This window comes from Artibeus jamaicensis, unplaced genomic scaffold (assembly GCF_021234435.1).
Source record: "Artibeus jamaicensis isolate MK-2021 breed Jamaican fruit bat unplaced genomic scaffold, CSHL_Jam_final contig_464, whole genome shotgun sequence".
In the NCBI taxonomy this organism is placed as follows: domain Eukaryota; kingdom Metazoa; phylum Chordata; class Mammalia; order Chiroptera; family Phyllostomidae; genus Artibeus; species Artibeus jamaicensis.
The window spans coordinates 7,783,480-7,810,383 of NW_026521842.1; the positions used below are offsets into that span (position 1 = coordinate 7,783,480).

Here is a 26,904-nt window from a genome sequence, read left to right on the forward strand (position 1 = left end):
TGCGGTGGCCAAACCAGACTCCAAGTCACTGAATTAATATTATACGTGTGGTAGCCAAACCAGACTCCAAGTCACTGAATTAATATTATATATACGTGCGGTGGCCAAACGGGACAGTTGCACTGTCCAAGGGTGGAGGTCAGAGGATGCCAACCCCAAAGTCTGGAGGGCCAGGTAGGCAACCTGAATTCACAGGAAGCCGGTGCGAGTGGAGGCTGTGGCACGCACACCAGGCAATGCTGCTCCCTTTCACTCGGATGTCACCCGGGCAACGCAGGACCGATCTCTGCCAACATAGGCAGATCTCTATTTTTTTCCACAAGAAGCTAAAAAAAAATCTAGATCTTAATAAAAAATTTCCAACTTTCAAATATAGGCAATTCATTAAAAAAAATTTTTTTTAACCATTAGGCCAAGTACAACCAAACACAGGCTGAATGTGGCATTCTGGTCATTAAGGACAACCTCACATACAGACATCTCTTCCCCCAAACTGGGCAATCCAGGCACCCCTGGAGATTCGGAGATTCTGCAGGATTCCGACTCAAATTTCTTTCTCTCTGGTCTCCCTCTCACACGCACACACACACACACACATTTACCTTAAGAAGAACAACGCTGAAAAGTGAGGCTGACATGCATGTCACATGAAATTTTATCACATGGAGATTATCAGTGGGTTAACCTATGCTGGCAAGTGAAATCGCCTTTTTGCAAACCTTATTCTCAAGCTTTGCCTGCCATCTGTTGGATGAGACAGCACCCTGAAATTTCAAGGCAACTGATTATAAAAACTGTTACTTGCAACCACTTATCTTGAGTGAATCGAGCTTTTGTCAATCCTGGTCTATTGGCTCAGACAGCAATTGTCACTATTCTGGATTTCACAGGTACACTGCCATCGAAACACTTCATCGTTCCCAAGGGCTGACTATAAATAAAAGCTACATATTTTAACCTAAAAAAGGGTTCCGATCAGCTTCTGTGCAGTAGATTTATTTTTACTAAGATTATCATGTTTTAAAAGGGGAGGGGAGTATAAAGTTTTTAAAGTTTTGTAATTAATAACCTGATTTAACAGCTTCATTTTATAGAGGAGGCTGATAAAATGAGAAGGGAAAAGGTGGCTTTCCCCAAATCACTTGGTCATTAGAGGTCAAGTTGGGGCTGGAATCACGATCTTTCAACTCCCAATGCCTACGCTCTTTCTACTGTATTTGGCAAACAAGAACTAATTATTAAGCACGTGAAAAAGTGAACACACTGCAGTGGGATTTTTACTCTATAAAATTATGTATTTCTGCCCACTCTAGGCAGACAGGAACTGCTTCCCCATCTCTCCACCTCGGAGACATCGAAAATCCCATGGTCATCAGTCACCTATCAAGAGGCCTCCCCCGTGGCCAGCCTGCCCTCCTGCACGTAGAAGGCAATTATAACTGTCTCCTAGTGCTTTCACACTCAGACTTCAAAGTGCCTGCACTCTCAGCCACCAATCAATCCCTCCTTCAGGCCTCCCCAGACGCCCCTGGGGCAGGGATCACGGCCCCACTACCCGGATGAGAACACTGAGGCTGGGAGGGGTCAGCAGCTGGCCCCAGATCACACAGCTCACTGGAGAAACGAGACAATCTGGCTCCAAGTCCCACCTACTCTGCTCCCTCTCAGCTACGCTTTGGGCCCACGTTTGCCACCTGCAAAGCCCTTTGCCACCAGTCACAGCGCAGCTCCTGCTTGGGGCGGGCGTGCCACCCGGCAGGCACTGCGCTCCATTCAGTATACCAAATGCCCCACTTTTTAAGCTTTAGGCTTTATGGGACTTTTTTTATTGCAAAAATAAAGGATCGACTTGGACCAAGTCAAAGAAAACTGAGGTGTGCAAAGAAAAACGTCATTATCTCTCCTGCCCATCTTCCCAAACTCCTCCAGGGCACACACAAAATCAGTATTAAATGTGAGCTGTGTATTCTTCCAGACTTTCTCCTTCTTCATAAAAACACACACAAATGATATATAAGTGAGGTTTACTGTAGTCTGTTTCGTTTTTATAAAAACATTGGACCTGGCTCCTCATGTGAATCTGGCTTTCCTAACAAAATATCCAGGGCATCCTTCTACATTAACAGAAACACGAGCAACTCAGAATTTCCCATCAGCTGCAGAATGTCTGGAGCACGGCTGGACCAGACCCCCGCCCCCCAACTGAGTGGCACCGCGACAGAGCCCAGGGACTTTGCCCACATAGTAACGCTGCAATAAACAATCTGGCTGCACATCCTTAAGTCCCAGTGCTTCCATTCCTTTAAAACGGAGTCCCCAGAATGCCACTGTCGGGCCAAAATGTATTTTAAACTTAAAATAGCATATTATGTTAAAATTTAAATTTCATTTCACTTAGTTCTAAAATAGCATATTGTCTTAAAAATATATTCCCATAAAAATGAATAGAAGTATAAAAAGAAGGCACACACACATAATCCCTTCACCCAGAGATGGCTACTGTTAATAATTTGATAAATTTCCTCCCAGAATGAGACTGTACAGGAGAAGTGGTGGAAATTTTTTACTTTAAGAGACCCAGATTAAATTCCAATCCGCCCTACAGCCATTCACATTCCCACCAAGCAGGTAGGCGAGCCCAGCGCCCACATTTTCCCCATGGCGCTCTCTCGTTGAAACACTTTTGCAACCTACCAGCTGAACGTGGTATGTCACTGTCATTCTCACTCGACATTTCTGTGACTAGAAAGGAGCCTTCTCTGGTTTTCACAGGGACAGGATGGACTTTGAAACACAGGGGAGACAGAAGCACCATTCGATCATTTGCTCGAGAACCATCTTACCGATTTTTGCTGTTCAAACATAAGTTTTTTATAGAAGAGATGGAACTGTTCAAAGCTGAGTTCATCTTTGTGCGCGCCTATTTCCTGTAAATGTAAAAAAAAAGTGACCACACGATTTTTGGTGTCCACCACAAGAATGCCTCCTCCCTTTTACCGGAACACAACGCCTTTTCTACACACTGGCTAAAATTGAACCAGCATTCCTCTGAACACAGACCGTCCACAGCTTCCTGATTTACCTGCCTGCTGAACACACCCAACAGGGACCCCCCCCCCCAGGTAAAAGCCCTTCCTTTGGACACTCCCCTCCAAAAGAAGAGTCTCAAGCAGAATTCCAAGAGCCATACTGAGAACTGTGGATCTGTGAAACAGCAGAACCACCACTACCCTCCTCACACTCCCCTGAAAACAAACTAGGTAACATCAAGGGACACCTGCCCAGTAAAGGCTAGATAAAGAACAAAACTCCGATTAAGAGGTAATCAGTGGTGAATGCTCCTCCCATCTCTCTTCTCTTCTTTCAATCCCCACCCTCCCCTGTTTTTGCCTTTCGACGTGGAATGTTGAAGGCAAGTCAAAAAATGGCCTGGTAAACCACGAAGTGGGTTAACTCTTCCAGGAGCTCGTTGGTACGACAATGAATGAGCTTCTGCAGCTGAGGACTCCTGTGACTGAGGCTGCCACTGACATGCGGGGCACCCTCCAGTGGGGGTACTGGGATGCAGTGTTGCTGGGCTCCTTGACAAGGGCAGGCATCTCTCCGGGGCTGTCTCTCTACGTAGCCTCCATCCTTACGTCATTCGGGAAAGTGTCACTTGACCTACTCTGTCCTCTCACTCCTGGAGTGACTTTACCTGCCCCAGATCTACCAACAACAGCTTAATTACACAAGAACATAAATTAAGTGACAGGTGGAAGGAGGGACAGGTGGAAGGAGGGGGGTGTGGGCAGAGGGGTGGATGGAAGGACGAATGGGTAAAAGAAGGGGTTCGGTAGAGGAGAGGTGGGTGGGAAGATGGATGGGTGAAGAAAGGGTGGGTGCTTGGAGGGGTGGGTGGGTGCTTGGAGGGGTGGGTAGGAGGACTGACGGTAGGAAGTGAGGAGAAGAGCCAACTCTGACAACTACACTATCAGGACTTGCTTGCAAAATGCCTCATCCCTGGCAAACCTACATGAGGAATCCTTCAGAATATGTTCCAAAACAAACACATTTGTTCATGTTACAAGAGGAAAACAGGCTGCAGGAGGGGAAAGAAAGGAAAAGTTGGGATGGTGAAAGCATTCCAAGCCAAGCAGCTCCATACACATAGTCTCCACAGATGACGTCCTCTGCTGTGATTGAGACCATGGTCCGAAGGTCTTCACACAATTCCCGTCTGGACTAAGAAGATGAAGCTGAGGTGAAGGACTTTCTTGGGCCCCATTATTCAGAGCTCAAAGGCACGCAGTGGCTTCGTGTGAGAGGTACCAGTAGCCCTGGGTTCACAAAACCACCAGGCTGAGCTATGAAACTTACCACAAACTTGTCCTTGAGGAACTTGGCACTGCTCACTTTGAAGTTGACCAGGGGCAAGATGGTCTTCAGCTCTCGGAGGCTGATGCTGCAAAAGAGAGGAACCCAGCTCTATCAACTTTGAGGGGTTTCAACAGTAGAGGGTTTGGCTACTCTCATTGGCTGCCACCTCAGGTGGCCCTCCATGAGAAGACCCCACCAATAGCTGGTAAGTGAGGATAAGAGACCTGGGTTCAAGGTTGCAGTGACAGCCCGATGTGCAAAATTGACCTCTACCCTTCAGGAATGGCTATGGACATGGTCATGTAAACAAAACATGACATTAGGTGACCAGATAACCTCTGGAGACATGAAATGTCACAAAGGTTCAAACCAAAGAGAGGTCACTTAAGGCCAGAGAGGAGGAAGGGGAAGGACCCCGCCTTAGGTGAGCATCTACTATGTGCCCGGGTGTCATCCAGACAATAATGTCCCCTAACTCCGTACTACATTTGACCCCTACACAGTGTGCATTACTGACCCCCGGGGTTTGGGACCAGCAATGTGGGGGAGGGGGGAGGGGTCACTACTCAAGGTCAGAGCCAGGTGGAAGCAGAGCCTGGGTTTGAATCAAAGCCCCAAACATATAGTCATTTGACCACACCACAGGGATCTTCACGAGTGTGCACCCCCAGGTTTGCCTGTAACCACCACAGTCGTCTGCTTCTCGGGGAACAACACGAATGGGGGCAGGGGCGCAGGCACCCAGTGGATCCGGGTGGTGCATGAGGGGCACAAGATCAGTCCCTTGTGGCCACAGAGACATGTCCCACAGATCGACAGAGAGGGGGCATTGGTGTGGCCAGAGAAAGCTGCTCTGTGTTCTAGAAATGTCAGACTGGTCAGGGGCTGTGCATGGCCAAGGAAGGAAGCCTGCCCAGGTTGTGGGCCGAAAATGACCCAGTTTCCCAACACCGCCAACCTGGCCTCTGCCAGTCCATCTGGAAGGAAACAGCATGTTCCTTACATTCTGCAGGTGCCACTGGAGATGACAAGTGTCCCCACCTCCAGCTTTCTACCTCTAGTCTAAAACAGCCTCGCTGACGTTGGAGACCTTTACCTGCAAGATGCTTCCCTACCCCCCACTACTACCAGCTCAGCACCGAGGGCTTCCCAGGGACATGCTGAGAGTATCAAAGAGCCTGGTGGGCTGGGACCCCTTTCTGACCCAGTGCCTGGCAAGAGCAGGATGAAGGGAGAACAGGGGCAGGGGCTGGTGCTACAAGATGAGGTACGGGAGGATCTGGCCAAGCTGGTGGCCCAGTGGAGCTCATGGAGAAAACCAGAACCAAGGGAGAGGCCAGAGTCCCCTTGGTAACCCAGAACCTCCAGAGAGAGATAGGGCCAAGAAACCTTCCCATCTCCAGAAATAGAGAGATTGGGAGCTATGAGCCAGTGTAGCTGCCGGGGGGTCAGTGGCACAAACTCAGCGTCCAGGGACATGAGCATCTCAGCACCATGACACTGGGGCTCACCTGCTCCAAAAGTCTCACCTGACAGTGAGCACCTGAACCCCCAGATAAAGGTGGGAGCCAAAGAGCCTCTTTGGGCTCCTGTATTATAGCCTGCCCACTCTACTCCCCTACCCACCCCTCCTTCTCTCTCCACTCTAGGTGTATGGATCTGCGCTGCATGGCCTGGCCCCAAGTCAGGACAGGCACGCCGATTCCCCAGTTGCTGGAGGGCAGGAAGCCAGCAGCTCACAAGTTCACCCCTCACCCCATCCAGGACCTGTCATCAGATAAAGAGAGTGACTCAGCCAAGGTCATATCTGGCATTCAACAACAGGTTAGCCTCAATTCAGGACAGCTCTGCAGGGCCGTCCCGGAGCTGCTCCCCGTGGACTCGGCTAAGGCTGTGCTCTGCATGACAGCCCAGTGCCCCTGCTGCCATCACCTCCACGGGTGCTGATCCCCTTTGCAACCCTGAATGAGCTTCCTGCACACAACCCACATCTCAGACTCTGCTTCCTGGGTGCTCTACCTGTGACAGTGGGTTAGGAACCAGGACAATCCCTACAGGGAGGGGTGACGAAACACAATCTCCCCCCGCCCACAATGAGCCACTGACAGCCCTCCCTCTTCTGTGGCAGACACCACTAAACAATCATGAAATCTTTGCTTCCTGGCCTGGCTTCATCCCAGCTCCTACAACACCTCATCCCATGGAGGCCTGTACCAAACCAACAGGCATGGCTGGCAGTCCCCAGAAATCTGCCTGCCACCCTGAGGCTTGCCCCACACCTCCACCACCCACCTGGGTCCTCATCATAATCATGACAATACTACACACGTGTCAGTGTTTGCCGGCGAAGCCAAGCACCATGTAAGCACTTTTCAATGCTAACTCACTGGACCTGCACACCAACCCTAGGAGGTAGAAGCTATTCTCTTTTGCAGATTAGGAAACTAAGGCACAGTGAAATTAAGTCATTTGCCCAAAATCATACAACCAGTAAGTGTCAGAGCTGAGATTCAAACCTCAGTGCCGCCCAGAACTTTCTGAGATGATGGACATGTTGTAGACTGGGCTAGCCAACAGGCAGCCACCAGCCACATATGGAGTGTGTGGGATACAGCCAATGCAACCAAGACACTGAAATGTTCAGCGCAGTTCATTTTTGTTCATTTAGATTTAAGCGGCCACATGTGGCCAGTGTCCCCATGTCCGCCAGTACAGCTCTAGACACTTGCTGCTCGAGAGTCCCTGGACCAGTAGCATCCACGTCAGCTGGGATCTGTCAGAAATGCACATTCTTGGGCTCCAGCCAGAATGTCTGGTGAAACGAATCTCTGCAGGGGAGGCAGTGCACCCCTGTGGCTAGAGCCCCCAAGGTGCTGAAGCCACAGATTTTAACTCCACGAAAGCCATTTGCATTCCTGTTGAAGCAGAAAACTGAACCCACACTCCTGCCTCCCACCTGCGACACTCACCCCCTTTGCCTCCTGAAGGCCCAACTCAGTCCCCACTCTGTCCCTGCCAGGCTGAAGAAGCGAGGGGAAGGCATGGGCATGTGTGGACTCGGTGTTATATGCCAAGAGCCCAAGGGCAAAGCAGGGAAAGAAATGTCCCCAGCCGGCAATCTGCTGCCAGCCCTTGGGGCTGCTGCCCCTTCAGCAGGACTCCGGCCCCTCAGTGAGCCGCACACTGAGGAGTGCAATTGCAGTGACCCTCATGAAGCGGGCAGGGGCTTTCTCAAGGGGTGTCTCGACCACAGAGAGTGTCACCTTATGCACTGACCTTAGAACCTAATTCCCACATGAGAGAAAACTAAACTCTAAAGGCTCATAAAGGGAGGTCTCTGGAAATCTGGCCAAGATTACACAGTTAAAACATGCATGCATCTGACCCAGTCTCCCCAGGCCTGGAAAGGTCATAAGAAAAGTTTCCAATACTAGAATGCCCCGTTAGCCCAATGCTATGTCTAGGGGTAAAAATGGAGGAGTTTCATTCATCCAACAAACACTATTAAAACCGAAGGAGCCAGATCCCTGACCTCAAGGCACCCTGGCCAACATGGAGCAGCAGCAGCAGCAACAAGGGAAAGACTTAAAGAAAAAGCAGAATAAATCACCCTAGGCAGACCCAAGGATTCATGACACGAAGGCTGAGAACCATACAGCGACCCCACAAGTGCGTCCCATGGGGGTCACACCACAGGTTCACCTGGAACACAATTCTCTGACAACGGGAACATGAAAAACTGGACACAAACTAAATGACAAAAAAAGGCCACTTTCTAAGCCAAATATCAAATTCCCATTGGCTGAATCGTAATGTAGTCACTGACATAATTTTCCTGAAAAGTTGCAATGAAATGTAAAAGTTCTTACAGCTTCACATGAGTGAAAATAGTTTAATCCTGCCCTCCTTTAGTGAGGGATAAACTTGAGTTATTCCCAAAGAATGGAGGGGCAGGTTTCTCACTTACAAAGGAAAAATCTGGAAGAGACCACCTCGGCCAGGGGTTCAAGGTTAACATCACCATTGACAAGCCACATAGAGAGTATATTCCTCTTGATATGATGTATTCAAAGACCTTCACCTCTGAGATAGTCTTCCCAAATACCCACCCCCTGAAGCTACCCATAGCTCCAGTATAATTATGACAACAATATCAGAGTAACACAAATTGACGATGTTCTACAAAATACATTAGACACACTCCTAAAAACTGTCAAGGGCATGAAAGCAAGGAAAGACAGAGCAAGTGTCACACAGCAGAGATGGCCAAGGGGACAGAACAAGTAAGTACAATGGGGGGTCCTGGGCTGGATCCCAGACCAGAAGGACATTGGTGGGGGGGGTAAACTCCAAACACACCACATAGGATCTGAAGATCAGGGAGAACTGGGCAAAGGGAAATATGAGAATTCTCTACACTTTTCTCCAAACGTCAAATTATTTCAAAATGTGTAAGTTAATTAAAGAATGGGATGAAAGAGCATATGTGTAGTTATATTTTAATAAAGAAAAGTGAACAAGGAAGTAAATAAAGTTGAGGATGGAAGAAATCTACTAAAAAAAAATTTGTAGCCGGACTTAACAGTGCTTACCATTCATCATAATGTCAAATTTATGCAATTTTTTTCTAGTTTTCAGCATTTCCAAAATTTTCTATAATGAAAAGGAGTGACTTTTTAAAAAGTCCATATGCAGCTGCAGACCATGTTGAAGCACCACCCGCCCACCTCCACAAGCAACACACTCAGTGGGCAGACTCAGGGGCACCACAGCCCTGCTGAACTCAGTCCTGCTCTGCAGGGTGGGCCCTTGCACAGCTGATCCTCCTTGGTGGTCAGCGGTCACATCCAGTCTTTTCAGCTGATCAGGCTGGTGGTAAATCTCTTCCACTGATGTACTAACAGATTATCAAGGCTCAACTATAACGGGAGAGTATACACAGCCTACACTGGGGGAGATGGAGGGGAGGGGGAAGGCTTGTGTACCTGGAGTGCCCAGCCTGGGTGATGGGGAAGACTGTGCCACTGGACCCTACAGAACACCTACTGCACAAGGCCACTCCACCAAGCCTGGGAGCTGTAGCAGCTCTACCTAATACATAGAAACAAACACAGGGAGGCTGCCAAAATGAGGAGACAAAGAAATGTCCTAAATGAAAGAACAAAACTCCAGAAAAAGAACTAAACAAAATAGAGACAAACAATCTATTAGATGTTTAAAACACTGGTGAGAACTTAGAACTTAAACAGCATAAAAAGGACCTGGAAACCATAAAAAAGACCAGTTAGAAATAAAGGATACACTAACTGAAATGAAGAATAATTTACAGGTAATCAATAGTACAGTAAATGATGCTGAGAATAAAACCAGTGATTTGTAACATAAGGAAGCAAAAAACACCCCTCAGAAAATTTTTTAAAAAGTTTTAAATGAGGGTACTGTAAAAACTCTCTTGGACAACTTCAAGCAAATCAATATTCACATCATGGGAGTGCTCAAAGGAGAAGAGAGTGAGCAATAAATTAAAACCTATTTGAAAAGTTAATGACAGAAAACTTCCCTAACCTGGTGAAGGAAATAGACATACAAGTCCAGGAAGCACAGTGAGTTCGAAACAAGATGAACCCAAAGAGGTCCACACCAAGACACAACTTAATTAAAATACAAAAGGTTAAAAACAAAGAGAGAATCTTAAAAGCAGCAATGAAAAAGCAGTTATTTACATATAAGGGGACTCCCATAAGACTGTCAGATGATTTCTCAACAGAATCTCTGCAGGCCAGAAGGGACTAGCAAGAAATATTTAACGTGATAAAAAGCAAGGACCTACAACCAAGATTATTCTATCTAGCAAAGCTATCATTTAGAATCAAAGGGCATATAAAGAACTTCCCAGACCAAAAAAAAAAAAAATCTAAGCAAGTTCCTCACCACCAAACCAGTATTACATGAAAGGTTTAAAGGTCATCTTTAAAAAGGAAAAAAAGATTAAAAATGTGAACAATAAAATGGCAACACACATCAACAATCGAATCTGAAAAACAAAATAAATGACCAAGCAGAACAGAAACGGACTCACAGACACAGAGAACATTTTGATGGTTGCCAGTGGGACAGAGTTGGGGGGATGGGTGGAAAAGGTGAAGGGAATAAGAAGTACAAATTTTTTGTTATAGAACAGTCATGGGGATGTTAAGTACAGCATGAGCAATAGACTCAATAATAGTGTAAGAGCTAGTCTGGTGTCAGAGGGGTATGAGATTTATCAGGATGATCTCTGAGTAAGTTATAATCACTGGTCTGATTATAACTGTCTAATCACCGGGGTGTACACCTGAAACTAATATCATATATCAACTGTAATTTAAAAATAAAAAAGAATTTAAATTAAAAAAAATGAAGGTACAAGAAACTTAGACACACAATGGAACTTGAGAAAATTTAGAGGACATCCTAAACTACCAACCGATGAATGACAGAAATAGTGCAGAGAGTGACAAGGACCACCAGACTGTATAAACACCCAGAAAGGTGTCAGGGGCACTTCATGCTCTTCTCTAGATACCTAATTCCTACCCAAACTGAAATTCCCAGATCAAATTCCTCCTTAGTCCTTAAAGGTTTCCTAAAGCACTCCACACCACATATCCTCCCTTCTGTCTCCAAACTTTGAGAAAAACACGTTGTCTTAAATTTCATTTGGTACTGGGTTGTGCTAGCTAATAAACTTGGTTGTGCTGTAGATTTTTTTACAAGAACCCATGTGCATTTTTTCCAAAGGAAACAATAAATGAAAGTGTAAAAATGGAAAATAAAAGGTTGTGTAGTCCCCTAGCCAAGGGTCAGTGCTTGGAAGTTCAATAAGGATCAAAATCATAATGTGAAATTTTACAGTGGGCAAAGGACTTGAATAGACACTTCTCCAAAGAAGATACACGAATGGGCCCTGGGTGGTGTGACTCAGTGGATTGAGCAGCAGCCTGCGAACCAAAGGGTCACAGGTTTGATTTCCAGTCAGGGCACATGCCTGGGTTATAGGCCAGATCCCCAGTTGGGGGCATGTAAGAGGCAACCACCCACTGATATTTTTCTCCCTCTCTTTCTCCCACTCTTCCCCTCTCCCTAAAAATAATTAAATAAAATCATTTTTAAAATTAAAAAAAGAAGATATACAAATGGTAAAAAGACCATGAAAAATGCTCAACATCACTAGCCATTACGAAAATGCAAATCAAAACCAAAACAAGATACTACTTCACACCCATTGGGGCAACTATTAGAAAGCAAGAAAGTAATAAGAGTCAACAAGAAGTGGGGAAAAAATGAAACCCTTGTGCACAGCTGGTGGGAATGTGAAATGGTTGCAGTTGCTATGGAAACAGTATTGAAGCTTATCATTTGATCCAGTGATTCCACCTGTGGGTAACACGCAAACGAATCTGAAGCAGGAACTCAGCAAGGGGAAGTAATCCAAGTGTCCACCAACAGAGGAACAAATAAATGAAATGTGGTCTGTACATACACAGGAATATTATTCAGCATTAAAAAGCCAAGAAATTCTGACACGTGCTACAACATGAACAAACCTTGAGGACATTATGCTGAGTGAAACAAGCCAGTCAGAAAAAGATAAAAACTGTAGGATTCCACTTATATGTGGTAACCAGAAAAGTCAAATTCACAGACAGAAATGGAATAAAGGTCAGCAGAGGCTGGGAGGAGGAGGAAACGGGGATTGAGTGTTTAATGGGGACGGAGTTTCAGTCTCACAGATGAAGAGAGTTCCGAAGACAGATGGTGGCAACAGCTGCACAGAATGAATGCACTTAACCTCACAGAGGGGCTCAGATGGGCTCCTGCCAGTCCTTCAGAGAGGTCTTTCTAAGCTGGTCCAGAACCTTCAACAGTGAGGAAGTCTATGACAAATTTTATGTTATGTATATTTTACCACAATAAAACAAGCTAAATAATATTTTTAGGTCAGCATGGGGAAGGAAAGGTTTTTGTCTTTTCCCAGACTTCGAGAGCACAATTAAAAATAAATAAAGGAAAGGCAACGTCAAGTACTGACAGGTGAGCCTCAAATCCTGATGCCGCACCTGACAAGGTGAGTTGCTGTAGACAAGTTACTTTTTTTAAATTTTGTGTTCACTGATTTGAGAGACAGGGAGAGAGAAACATCAACTGCCGTTCCACTCATGTATGCATTCATAGGTTGATTCTTGTATGTGCCCTGACTGGGGATCGAACCCACAACATTGGCATATTGGGATGATGCTCAATGCGCTAACCAACTTAACTATCCAGCCAGAGCTATAAACAAGTTACTCAACTGCTCTTGGCCTCAGTGTCTTCATGAAATGAATCAAAGGATCCCTTGCTCACCAGCCCAAGAGCATGCATCCCATCAGCCTTCCATAAGGATGTAAAGTGCTCAGCACCACGGCTACTGCCAAGCAAGTTCTCAACCAATGCCAGCTGCTGCCATTTTTCTCTAGAGACGTGGAACAGGAAAGCAGGAGCTCGGGCCAAGGAAAACGCCCGAGGGCTGTGCCCTGCCTCCTCTAGTCTTGAGCCTTTCCTTTGCTTCAGTTGCTCCTTTGTTTTCCTTCAGGAAACCAGTTAGTAGTGGCTGACAGGAAAGGAGGGGAAATTGGCAGAAATGAGTTGCCCTTACATTGGCTCCTTGGTCCGAGTGCCTTTTGAGAACCCCCCTGGGGCCTCACAGGACCACAGGAAAGGTGGGACAGTCCATGTGTGGACAGACGGCAGGGCTCTGCCCACTGCGAGGAGGTTGGGAGGAGCGGTAAGCAAGGGACAAGGGATCAAGGTCCAGAAACAGGCTTCCTCTCTGCTGAAGATTCTGGACCAGGTGATGGAAAGGTAGATCTCTAAGAATGACTTGCAAGAATCCCTGCTGAGCAGGAGAGCCACTCCCTGACAACGGGAGTAGGAGACGCAGACTTTGGCACAAAGTCGGCAACTCCGTACAACCAGGGCATGAAGAGAGGGCCCGGCAGGCTCCACCGGTCACCCCGTGCCAATCTCAACTATGAGTCACCCCTCAGCCACTGAGAGAGGAAACACTCCCAGGAGGCACACCTCTGGGGCTGAAAGAGACCAGTGTGCACTACATCCTCCAATGCAGGGACCTCATTCAATCCACCTCTGTTAACACTGCGCATGGCCCCAGGATGTGGGACCACACAGTGAATGCCGGGTGCGAGGAGGAGGGTGGGAATGAGACAGACAGACAGACAGAGGGACGTGGAGTGTACTGCTGGCTGACCTGGCAACATCACTAAGCTCTTCAGCACTTCATGGTTACTGTGTCCACATCAGGCCGTTGCTGTGCAGAGAACGAGTGTGGAAGGGTCCCCAAACTCTGAGACTGGTGAGTGACAGGGGACACTGGCGTGACATGGAAGTGCCTTAGAGATGGGAAGACTTTCAGGAACAAGAGGGAGGGTTATAGAGGTTACTGATCGCCTCATATATGACACTGACACAGCTTCATGGAGGGAAGAAAACATTTGCAAAGTGAAAAAAGGTCTGAGGTGAGACTACAAAGAGACAATAATTGTAACATGCTTAGCACAGAACCTGGCATGCTCAGGAAATGGTAGCAGTTATTATCGTATTAATAAGAACTGGCTCGAACCTAAGAAAAAATCGGCAAGAGGATCTTCAATCTTACCCACACAGAAATAAACGCAAATGTAAGCAAAACTCCACAGCCACTAACAAAAGCCCGAGCCCAGGGATACAGGGCGCAGGGAAATGGGAGCCCTCCCGCACTGCTGCCTCTCTCCAAAATGCTGGACCAGAAAACACCGTGGTGCAGCTGGTACCCCTCTTCTGGGATGTCACCCTGCTCATCTCCTCCTCACACAAGTTAACCAAAAGGTATCTAGACCCAAAGCCCTCCATGGCAGCATTATTCGCAAAGATCCTGAAAGACCAGGGACAGCTCTGCTGCCCATCAGGAAGGAAATGATTTCTCACACATAAGGAAATTACACTGCCGCCGCCAAGGACCAGCCACGCTTGTCACACGAGTGTCTGGCACACAGCCCTGTGTGTGCTGACAGGGAACCCCTCCCAGATGCAGTTATGTAAACAGGCCAGTCCACTGAATTCCACGTTATCGCGCTGCCGTCTCAGGTCTGCCCCGCCATTAGGGCCACCGCTGTTTCACCTGGTTTACTTCTGCGTGGCCACTCTCTCCCGCCACCAAGCAAGGGCAGGCGCCACAGTGATCCTGAGTCTCCCCAGGGCACAGAAGGGGCTCAGCGGTGAGGGCTGAAACGACGAGGTCCAAGTGCTCTGCCACAGAGAATTCATCTCTGCAGATGGACTCGAATTTCCCACGGGACTGAGGCTCCACCCAGGAGGATTTTGTCACTACCCTTCCCCAGCACCCAGACGCTGTCTAGCTCATTGTAGGTTAAATCTGACCTCATGAGGACCTTTCCACAGCACAAAACACGATCCAGCCGACTCCCTTAGAACAGTTCAAGGAAGAATGAAAGGCAGAGTCCACAGCAATCTGGAGAAAACCACAAAAATGTGAACGAATCTTACCTGTTTCTTCTGGTTTGGTCCACTGAATAAATCTGCTTTCTCAGCCAACTGGGAAGACAGTGGAGATGAGAGAGAGAGAAAGTTAGAAAATAGTAAAAGTCTGGCCCTGGCCGGAGTGACTCAGTGGACTAAGTGCCGGCCTGCAAACTGAAGGGGTGCTGGTTCGATTCCTGGTCAGGGCACCTGCCTGGTTGTGGTCCAGGTCCCCAGCTGAGGGTGTGCAAGAGAAAACCAGTCAATGTATCTCTCACACATCAGTGTTTTTCTCCCTCTCTTTCTCCCTCCCTTCCTGTCTCTCTAAAAATAAATTTAAAAAATAGTACAAGTCTGAATTCCATGGGACAGGGACAGAGGAAACTGGAAGAGTTTTCCAACTTTCTAAATTGGAAAGCAGTTTCCTCCTGTGGTCAAAATGCCCCAGCTGAGCCAAGAGGCCCCTTCAGCTCGGAGAGGCTGACATTCTTTAAACTGTTAACTCCCTCTGATGATGTCCATCAATCCCAAAAGACCTGGTAAGTAAAATAGTAGTGGACATCGGAGGGCTTTGGTTTATGGGGGTGGGGGGAGAACAATAATTCACACACCAATCCCAGCCAGACATGCACATCACTGACTGGACTGTCAGAGTGGCAGGTGGAAAATTCTGGACCTTGCGTCTGACTGTCCTTTGATGAGTCAGCCAATGCCTTCCCAAATCCTTTAAGAAAGAAGCCTCTGGTCCTCCCCTCAAATACAACACCAAGGCAGATTTCTGTCTCAGTTTCAATGCACTCCTCACTCCATGGCCAAGGCCATGGCCTCAATACCGAGAGAGCCTCTTCTGTGAGATATTAGAGAGACCACAGCCACTATTGGGCACCTACTACATACAGGACACTCAATGAGCCTCCAAGATGAAATGTCTTATTTTTCTTTCCTTTACCCACGTTGGCTAAAGGGAGCAGAGTAAATGAAGGCATCAGTGAACACAGATAACAGGCAGAAGCCAGTACCTCTCAATAATGGTGGGTGTGGACGCACTCATTGCTTCTTGGTGTAAGATTTTCAAGCCGGAGAGCCACTTGGTTGCATCTTCCTTAGAGTCAGCTGGCGAGGTGAACAGGAACAGGAACAGAAACAGTGAATTACGCCTTGGGAAGACTACAGCGTAGAGACCCTGGCTCCCCACCTCTCCAGCCCCATTCAGATCATGGGGGAGGGAGAAACCTGTGCCAATGTGTGGTTTTGCAGGAGGGCACCAAGAAGGCATCCATCCCCTACATAGCTGCATGACTCTAAGACCTGCTTTTTGTCTGAGATGAGACTACATGCCCATTATGAGCCTCCTACAGCAGAGGAGACAAGTAGGCTATTTTTTTTAAAAGAGTTTTAGCTTTTAACCCTATGGTAATGAGTAAGATGCTGGACCTAGAGTAACTTGTACCACAATCCTGAGCAGCCCTCAGCTTCTTCCATTTCCAGCCAAGGCCAGAGAGAGGGTGGAAAGTAAGTGACACTGGTGCCCATAAGGGAAGAGGTGGTTAAGAGCTTGGCATCATCTCCAAGTCCCGCTGCACCACTCAAGGCTGTGTGACGTTCAGCTGGGTACTTAGCCCTTCTGTGCCTCATCTTCTCATCAGTGAATGGAGCTAGCAATGCAAACACCTGGTGGAGTCATTAAACGTCTAACCAACCACTAGGTAGCTTGTTAGTTCAGACAGGACCATGCCAACATTGCTGCTCTCATTCTTCCCATGCGGGTGAGGGGAAAACCAAGGCTCAGAAGGTTAAGATACCTGTCCCAGAGCCACTAACAAAGAAACTGGGATCTGAATCCAAACCTTGCTCATCTTCCTACCTGACCTGGAACTCCAGAACCCTGGAGTGGGACAGACTAGTATCCTAGGCTTCACATCTTGCTTGGGTTCTCATGGTCTCTCTACCAAGCACAGCAGCCAGGCTCAGGAAGAAGTGAGGCTAAATGGACACAGCTCTGAAGACTCGCGGTCTTGAACCCCTCTCCCTCCTGCCCCATCTCTGCCACCCTCTACGCACCATCAGTCAGATACACTCATCGTTTCCCATATCCAGCTTGCTTTTTCCCTCATCCAAACACTAGTATATACAATGCCTTCTCCCTGGACCATCTCCGCTCTTTCCTCCCAACTCGTACCGATGCCTCAAAACCCAGTTTAAAAGTCACCTCCTCTGCAAAGCCTTCCCTGGAATTAGATACTCGATACTCCTCAGCACACTGCATTATGCTTGGACTATGGCTCTTATCACAGCTCCTGTCCTCACATCTGTCTCCCAAATAGACGATGAACTCCTTAAAGGCAGCAACTGTGTCTTATTCATCTTCAGAGCCCCACGGACTTCCAGCATGACCTAGCTCAGAACCTACGCTCAAAAGATGCCTCACAAAAAAAAATGAAAGACAAATAAAATCGATGACAGCATGTGACCTTAAATAAAATGTCTCCTGTCAAAGCGTCCGTCACTGTGGCCCATTGCAGTGGTATTTATTCACTCCCTCTTCAGTCGTGACCATGCCTGCAGTTCTAAGCCAATGATAAGTCCTGGGACTGGATGTGAAGGGCGCTCCAAGCTTCTGCTCCTGAGTGAAGTGCCTGAGCTTTTTCACAGCTCTTCTTCTGACTTTTTGGTGGATTAGCATGGATGACCAGAAATCTCACCTCCAGATACACGTGTCTGTGTATGTGTGCACAAACGCATGCTTGCGCACAGGCGAAGGTGTGTGTGCATGTGTATGCATGTATGTATGTGTATATGTGCATGCTTACTCGTGTGAGACATCAGATTTCAGGATAGTTCCTTCAGACCTGTTAACCTGAATAAATAGCGTAGGCCAGGCTCTGCAGAACAGAAGTGTCATCTGCCTCTAGCTCTCAGCACGAGCCTTAGTGTAACTCTGACAACACTGCACCGAGGCCAGCATTACAATTCTCCCATTTCCCAGCTGACCAAACAGCAGTTCAGAGGGGTTGACTCGTTTGCCCAAAGGTTCGCAGCCGGAAGGGAGCAGGGTTAGGATTCAAAACCATGATGACCCCAAACACACATCAGTGGGAAGGCAGGTGTCAGCATCCTGCTACTAGAAAATGTCCCAAGAAGGAAACCAAGGAGGGAGAAATGCACCCAGACGTGCACCCACCTGCCAAACTGAGTGTGCTGAGGGTGAACTGGGTGCCGTACAGGATGGTGAAGCAGCAGTCTTCCTTCTGGCGGACTGCTTTTGCACGCTCAAAATCCTTGGAGCACTTCCCCGGGCGGATTTCCTTTATTTCCATGATATCCACTAAAAGAAAAGTAACGCAAACCAGTTAGAAGCTGGAGTTCACTCCCCTGAGGATGCACCCCAGACACACAGCCCAGCTCCTTCACTTCCCAGAATGAAAACGAGCTGTCCCAGCCCCTCCACCCTGCCCAGACTGCAGGATTACGTGCAAATAAATAAAATGATTAAGTACTGCAATAGTTCTACAGCGACAGATAACAGAAACAAAGAGGAATTATACCTCCACCCAAGGAAGACCCCTTTCCTGCCATAGGATGACCAGTGACCTGTGCACTGCTACAAAGAGACAAACTCGACTGGTCCCTTCCTCCCCTTTTCTGTTGAAAAAGCACCTTTTCCTGGGCTGAACACATTCCACATGCTTCAGATGAATCTGGTCTATCTCTCTTGACCTCCCCCCACAACAATCTGAAGATGGAGATGACCAAGGTGCCACCCCCCCGCCCCAGCACAGTGATTAGTTCTGGGACAAGCACATGGCCCAGTGGCAGGCCCATCAGAAGCCTCCTGGGACTTATCTGGCCAGACCTACTCACAAAATTTCTCCCGCTGCTGCCTGGCTGATAGAACTTCAGTCCGTAGGGAAAAAAGATGGAGCCCCAGTGCTCTATTTGAGCCCCTGGGTCCGGTCGAGCTTCAAGCCACTTCTACCCCAGCATGCTACTTATATGACCCAATAAATTCTCTTTTTTGCTTAGGTTAGTGTGAAATGAGTTTCTGTCCCTTACAACTATAACAGTCCTGCCTGGTACATGCATCTCACTACTCAACAAAAAAACAGGCAAGAGAGATATTCCTGGAAAAGAGAGGGAAGGGGAGGAGGTCTCAGCTTTGACCTAGGGTCAAGGAAGCAGACAATCGAGGTCCAGAAGGTGAACGACGGCGCTGTTGAGTCAGAGTGGGAACATGTTACTGGTGGACAGCCTGGCAGCGCCTAGGAAGCCGTCCCCCCTGCCAAGGTGGCGGCAGGAGGAGGTTCCTGCCCTGAGCATGCAAAAAGCCCTTCCCCACCCTCCTGGTACCAGATTGGGCAGGGAAAAGGCAGGCACCTGCACCATAGAAATCAAAATGGCAGCAGGGGGAGGTGCAGGACCAAAGAGGCCTGTCAATCTAGCCTGGGGAAAGAAATGATTAAAGGGAAGGAGAACTGACCCGAAGCATGCAAGTTTGGGAAGCTGATTGGTCTTTTTGAGAAAGCCCCTGGTCCATCCCACACCCGAGCTAACATAAACTCTAGGGAACAAAGGAGGCTCTCTCTCTCTCTTTATCTTGCCATTGGCTGGCTTGCTTTCAACCTGCACTCGGACAGTGGACTTGCCTGTTCTGTCCATGGTCCATGTGGCCTTAGCAGCCACTTGGCCCACAGCCTCTAGATGGGAGCTTCTCTTACTCTCTTGCCAAGCTAGAAATGCATTTGCTGGTGTGTTCATGCCATCTCTCCTGGGAGCACATAATCTTGCAACCCTAGCAACCACCCATGACCCCTGTAGGGAGCTTGAACCGGGCGGCAACCTGAAACAAGCTGAGCTACTGGATGACTGCTCAGCAGCCACCTGTGGGCTCCAAAAGACTGCACTTTAAATTAGAGCAGAAACTCTGGGCACTGGCTTTTGTCTTGGTCTTGCTGAGGAGACAGGCTTTGAGACAGGGAGTTCGCCATTCTCCCAGAACACCCGGTACCAGGATAAAACCTCCTTCCTTTTTCACCAGCACCTGCCTCACGAGCTTGGATGTTATGGTGACAGGCAGCCAAAACCCTCTTTTTTATTTGGTAACAAGAGCAAAAAAGATTCATGGCCATTTACAGGAAGCAACTAGAGTGTGGGTGCAGAGAATAAAACCGTAGAAGAAAGGATGGAATGAACTAAGCCTGCTGCTTTCTTACCAGGATCTAACTAAACTGCAAATGCTTTGGGGGACCAGGGTCATAAAGTGATGTGAAAAGGCTCTAAGCAAACAGCATGTGTTCTGCATCCTTAGTGTGACAGCGGTCACACAAATCTATGCATGTGATAAAATTACATAGAACTACACCAACTCCAGGACAAAACACAACCACACACGACTGCATGTAAAAAATAGTGAAAACCAATTGCGGCCTGTAGTGTGTTTCATAATATTGTAAAGCGCCAATTTCCTGGGTTTGATAACTATGGTTATGAAAGCCTTTACCACTGAGGGAAGCTGGATGAACAGAACACAGAAACGCTGTCCTATTTCTGCAATGCCTGCAGGGATCTAAAATCATTTCAAAATAAAAAGTTTTAAAAACCACCGATCAACTATGGGCGGCCCTATTAGGGGGGACTGGTGTCCAGAAACCTTGGGCAGGTAGAAGGGTAGGGGTCATATCCCCTTTCTTCACCCAACCCTGAAATCTGGCAGTCTGATCTCTTCTCTGTATCCTCAGTCCACCAAACAAAACAAGCAGCAAAACACAGATCCTGTTTGTTCTGAAATTCACAGCCTTCTAGAAGGAAATCAGCATTGATGATTTAACTGCTTTTGCAACCACCTAAGAACCCGAAAGGTATTGAACATCTGTTCTCAGAAATTACTTACCCACCCAGTTGACTGCCAGTCAAGAGCTTAGTGACTTTAAGCGAATATTCGTTATTATTTCCTATCTAGTCTAATGATGATTATCTAACCAGTCTCCTTCCCCATAAAATAGCTCTAAGAGGAAATCTTTGAATCAGCCTACTGTGAGTTTTCTTTGCCTCAACATTATGATAAAAATATGACACATGCGTGTAACTAAAAACAGTTTTCAGATAATGCAACATGGTCTTCAGGCAATCACCAAGTCTGATCAATTCTACTTTCTAAACCACTCTTGAACTTGTCACCTTCTATCCATTGCCATTACCCCTGCTCTATCCCACTTGGTCTTCTGAAGTGGCCTGAAGTTACCCCGGAGCCACTTTTATAAAATGCAGGTATGCTCATGCAGTCCGATCTGCAAACCTTCTACAGTGTCCAGTGCTGTGAGGATTGAGAACCAAGGCCCAGGGCTGGCCTCTACATGCTCCAGCCACACCGGCCCAATCTCAGAACCCCAGACATGCTGTTGGCTCTGCTAGGAATGCTCTTAGCCTGTTTAGCTCCAAATTCTCTCTTCCAGTTGCAGTCCAATCACCACCAAACTCACAGAAAACCTTCCAACCCTTTCTGTTATACAGACCAACCCCCTCTCCACACAGCAGTGACCAGAGGCTGTGCTTACGGGTGTGAACCGTGGACTCAGAACTCTTCCCCACGATGGTGCTGTCTTCCTCACCACTGTATCTTTACTGTAAGCAAAGATGGTGGTATACAGTGCAGCCTGATGAATAGTTGTTGGAAGAGGAAGGGGACAGAGGGAGATGGGGCCACAGACGGGCACACACCTGGGACTGGGACAGAGGGAGAGACACAGAAAGGCACATAGATTTGAATGAAGACAACTGAAGACAGCCAAACGGGGTAAAAGGGACAGAGCCACGAGACAGGAACAGAGGACCAGCCACCAAGACAAGGAGAGAGATACTAACACACACACAACGTCAGAGAGAGGGAAAACCACGGGCAACAGAAAGACAATGAAGTAACAGTCACTGTAATGATGCCAGTGGCCCTGGTCACCCACACACACACGGTCCTTCACCTCAGTGAAGGCAGCACCCTTCACCCGGCCCCGGGCCAGATGGGGCTGCAGGCTCCCGCCTTCCCAGCCAGGACTGGTCACCTCCGCTACATCACCCTGACCATCTCCCTCCTTCTCCTCCCCAGAGAGGTAGTGGCCACTCATCACACTTGGGAAAAGACTATGCTTCCTCCGCTGACCTGCCTTGGCTCCTTCGTCAGAGACCACTTGACTCTCTTTGGGTGGGTCTCTTTACTGGGCCCTCTGTTCTGCCCCATTTCTGCGTGTTTATTCTTTCACTGACACCACACCATCCTGATAACCGTGGCATTACAGTAAGTCTCGAAGTGGGGGAGCGCCAGCCCCCTGACTTCGTTCTTCCTCAGCACAGTGCTGGCTATTCTAGGCCTTTGCCTCCCATACAGCCTTTAGGATCAGTTTATCAATAGCCACCGAAAAACTTGTTGGAGTTTTGATTATGTTGAACCTACAGACCAAGTTGGAAAGAAGTGACATATTGAACATTCCTACCCATGAACGTGGACTAGCTAGTCATCATACTTTTACCACGAGCCAGACATTTCACAGGATATACTTGGTCCTGGCCCCCACGCGTCTTACAGGCACATCAGTCTCACCTATAAGGATAAAATTAAAGGTGATAACAATCACGTAAAATTCTCACAGAACACTTAGTATGTGCCCGGCACCATGCTGGTGCTTTCCAGGTTGTTGCAGAACAACGGTTCCCTGGAAGCTGAGGCTCCAGTGAGGCAGGTGTTTACTCGGGGGACGGGGCACTCGAAGGAGAAGGGAGTGTGGGAGCAGGCTGGGGCAGGAGGAGAGAGCTCAGTTAGGCCGCAGCCCCAGCAGCCGACGGCCTTCACCCTGATGGCAAGAGGAAGAATCAGGATTAGAAGCCTTAAATAGCTTCCTGTGGTCAAGCAAGGGACTATGAGCAGCAGCATCGGAACACGCAGCCCTCGTCCCACCGTGCTCCACCGGGAAGTCCCACCACACACGTGTGTGTGCACGCGCATGCACACATACGCACAAGCTGCCCCCTGCCCAAGTCAGATCTCGTTTAGGTGACTTCTCCACAATACTGTCTTCCTTCTCTGTCTCCCTGAATTGGCACATCCTGCTATTTTCATATCTGTGCTGTAAAGTTTCTCCCCAGCAGCTACATTTATAAGTTTATTTGCTCACCTGTGTGCCTGCTCCCTCTCTAGGCCCCAGGAGAACAGAGGCTGTGTCCGTCCCGTTCACAGCCGGAGCCTCACTGCCACCTATGCCAGCAGCTGGCTCAGAGCGGAAACTCAGAGACCCTCGGAATGAATGAACTAGGTCCTTCCGGTGCCTTGGTCTGGCTTTCCCCAGAAGCAGACCCTGAGCCGAGGACTGGAGCCCAAGCAGTGTATTTGGGAGGCAGTCTCTAAAAACAGCAGTAGAGGAGTGAGCAAGTGAAAGGAGAAGGGAAGGAGCAGAGAAAGGGGTGGCTATGTCACCAAGCTGGTACCACATCGGCACCTGGAGCTGAGCCCACAGGGGCTCTGACAGTCCTCAGAGTTCACCTCACTGAGAAGCGAGGGAGCTGGGGTCTTTATCCCCTGACCCACCCACTGGGGGCTGAGGGCTGCCTCTGGGGGCCTCAACTCCCCCAGGCCTCAGGCAGAGGGCCGCCGTGTTCACAACAAGCTGCCTGCCACACGCAGAAGAGAAAGCTACAGCAACCGGGGTCAGCCCTCAGGCTATCGGCTTCTGCGCCACCCCCATGGGACGCAGGACCATCATTTTTGAGCACTCACAGGCCCACTACCTCTCTAGTTCAGGCAGAAGGGTGATGAATGTGGGCAAGTCCCAGTTACTGAAGTTAGTAGCTTCCCCTCACTCCCCCAGCAGAGCCACGGCAGGGAGCTGGGACAAGCTGTTACTGCCCCTGGCCCCCCAAAGTCATCTCTCATCAGCAGGTGGTCTCAAATTACAGATATCAGTGTGCACTCTGTTTTAAAACATGTCTTTATTAGGATATAGTTCATGTGCCGTAAATTCATCCACTTAAAATGTACAGTTCAGCCCTGGCAGGGCGGCTCAGTTGGCTGGAGCACTGTCCCACACACCAAAAGGCTGTGGGTTCGATCCCCAGCCAGGGCCCTAACCTAGGCTGCAGGTTCTTCCCCCAGTTGGGGCATGTGCGGGAGGCAACCAGTCAACATTTCTCACATCAGCGTTTCTCTCTCTCTCTCCCCTCCCTCCCCCGCCCCCACCCCTGTCTGTCCCCATACCCTTGGATAAAGATTTTAAAAATAATAAAAACAAACATAAAATAAGACTTAAAAAATGTAGAGCTCAGTGACATTCAGTAATCCACAAACGAGTGCAGCCACCACCAGAGTCAATTTAAAACACTGTAATAAAATCACCCCAAAAAGAAGCCCACGCCCCTCTCCGCCCCACACCAGCCCCTGCAGGAACCGGTCTCTGCAGACTGGCCTGCTCTGGACACTTCGAGTAAATGGAATCACACACAACAGGTGGCCTTTTGTGTCCGGCTTCTCCCACTCAGCACGAGGTCTCCCAGGCCCATGTGCGTTGCAGCGGGTCAGCGTTTCACCCCTGTCTGCGGAGGGACCGCGCTCCGTTTACCTTCTCGTCCACCGATGGCCACGTGGGTTGTGTCCACCTTCTGGCTACTGGGAACAGTGCGGCTATGAGCCGTCATGTGCAAGCGTCTGCTTGCACCCCCGTTTTCGATTCCCCGGGGTCTCTCCTCAGAGTGGAAGGCAGTCCTCTACTGACCACACCCCCGGGGCTGCAGGTGTCATGGTGAGGGTCCCAGCATCAGCCTGAGCCAGGGAGGGCCTTACCTGTAGGTGCATAGCCACCTGCTGAGCACAAGCTGGTGGCTGGGGACTCCACGAGGAGAAGAGGGTGGTGGAGCCACCACCAAGCCCTTCACAGCTGCCACTGCCACTTCCCAGGCCTTCTGGGTGGGCCAGGGCCAGCTCCACAGGCCCCAGCAGGCTGCCCACTGCTGGCCACCCCCTTGATTACCAGGAACCCCGAGAGCAGGAAGGAAATCCCTCACCAGCGGGGGTGGTCTTCTGCGGTAATCGGCAGCCTGAGGGGCCTGTTGGGCACGTTGGGCACTTCTGTTGTTGATGTGCCCTGCAGTTGCTGGTGATTAGCAGATGGACTCAGGAACTAGCCCACCGGGTTCAAATCCAAGGTGGCTTCAGGCAGGAGCCTCACGTCTCCATGCCTCCTGGTGACCAGCAGAAGCATAGCTGCTGTTTGAGGATCAAATGAGTGTGGGTCGAGACATGAGTGTGCACATGCGTGTGTTAAAATAGTGCCTGACGATGTTAACTAATAAAGATGTAGCAACTTCTACACTCCTGCTAGCTATTATTTTTAACATTAATGCAACTGAACAAAGAGGGACTCACATAAGGAAAAAACAGTCTCCCAATGTATGTGTTGTGGGAATTGAAGAGGCTGATGTGTCAGTTCCAATCTGCCTCTGTGGCCACTCCACAGAGGCAAAAACTCCACAATGGCTCGTGTAAGTAGGATCCTGGATGCACGCACATGTTGGTGTGACCACATGTATGTATACGTGTGTGCACATACTGCACACAGGTGTCCCTTGCTATTCACATTCTCACTATCTGAGCATCCACTATAACTTATAAACAGTGTTGGCTCAAAATGCAGGTGCCCAGATCACCCGCACCCCTGATCTGGGGCCACACCTGCAGCACCAGGGAAACCGCAGCTACGCACGCAGCTGCCCGCAGGAGGGCGGCATGGCCCGCACTCCCACGTGGAAAGTCGCCGCGCAGCAAACCTGACGTCCCGCCCAGAACTCGTCCTTCCTGAGCCCTAGCATTTGCGTCTGACGAGCAAATCACCAGAGTCCAATTTAGATGATTGCCTTTAGTATTTTTAACAGACTATTTCAGTGTCCTACCTATTAAGTTACAAAGCAGAGGACAGGAAAAAAATTTTACAACCAATGCTATATATTATAATAGCCTATGTACTTTTCACAAACATGCCCAGTGACAAGTTCATTAAAGCATCAAATAATTAGGCATTTATTGCTGGCCACAAAGAAATATTTGATGGGTTCATTTCTGGGAGTTTAAGGGTGTTAAGCAATCTGGGGAAATTGGTTGTGGATGTTTTCATCAGCTGGCTAATAATACACTACATCTGTATCCATGTAATATAATGTAATATACTGCTGTGCTGTCCGAAGCAGAGGCTCTCCGTCATGTTTTCAGGAATGTATGAGGATGAGCTAAGAAGGGATGCCTGTGCTGATACATCTGCATGTGTGTGTAAAAGCATGAGAAAAGGTTAAAACACAAAGATCTCCCCCAGCTTGCTGACAATAGGAGTTCCAGTGGGAAGGGTGATGGGCAAATGGCGGCAGTGGAGGCTTGACCTGCACTGCTAAGCGTTTCTGCCAAGGGTGCATACAGTCATTCAGATGAGCGACTTTATTTTCAAAGCTGGCTGTGGTGGCCAGAGCTCAGACCCTGCATGCTGGTGAGGTGGGGCTCAGCGGCCAGCCGTGTTTCCTGCTTGAAGAAGTGAGATAACACAGCCACAGAAGCGAGACCTCTTTGCACAACCCTCCCCCCCTCCCGGCCTCACCTTGGCCTTCCCCAGATCCGCTGACCTCCCGCACCCTCCCCACCCGTCACCTGCAGACCCACACTTGGGTTTCCAGCCCCCTCCCACTCCCTGCCTGACTTTGCCGCCCCCCTTGCTGGCTGTCCTCACGGCCCTGTTCTTCAGACTCCTGTTTCCTCTCTCCTCCCACTCTTGACGCTGGGCCCCTCTCCGGCTGCCTGCCACCCCACCTGGACATCCGCCTACCTTCGCACCAAACATATGGCCTTTCCCCAACACTCACATTCCACCTCAGGGGGCACCATCTGCAAACAAGCCTAACAAAGTATCTTCAAGGAATCACCAGAGGGATTTGAGGAGAGAGGAGATGGGCAAGTTTTGGGTACCTTCCCAC

At 48.8% G+C, this 26,904-nt stretch overlaps 1 protein-coding gene across 1 annotated transcript in view; it reads right to left on the reverse strand.

The window, feature by feature from the left end:
• PLCG2 (phospholipase C gamma 2) overlaps positions 1-26,904 on the reverse strand; it is a 149,127-nt gene that overhangs the window by 78,936 nt on the left and 43,287 nt on the right. Inside the window, exons 3-7 of the mRNA XM_037142454.2 lie at positions 18,098-18,241; positions 15,936-16,029; positions 14,944-14,991; positions 4,360-4,444; positions 2,844-2,927 (exon numbers count right to left, since the gene is read on the reverse strand). Of these exons, the coding sequence (XP_036998349.2) occupies positions 2,844-2,927; positions 4,360-4,444; positions 14,944-14,991; positions 15,936-16,029; positions 18,098-18,241 (455 nt within the window). The remainder of the gene's footprint in view (positions 1-2,843; positions 2,928-4,359; positions 4,445-14,943; positions 14,992-15,935; positions 16,030-18,097; positions 18,242-26,904) is intronic.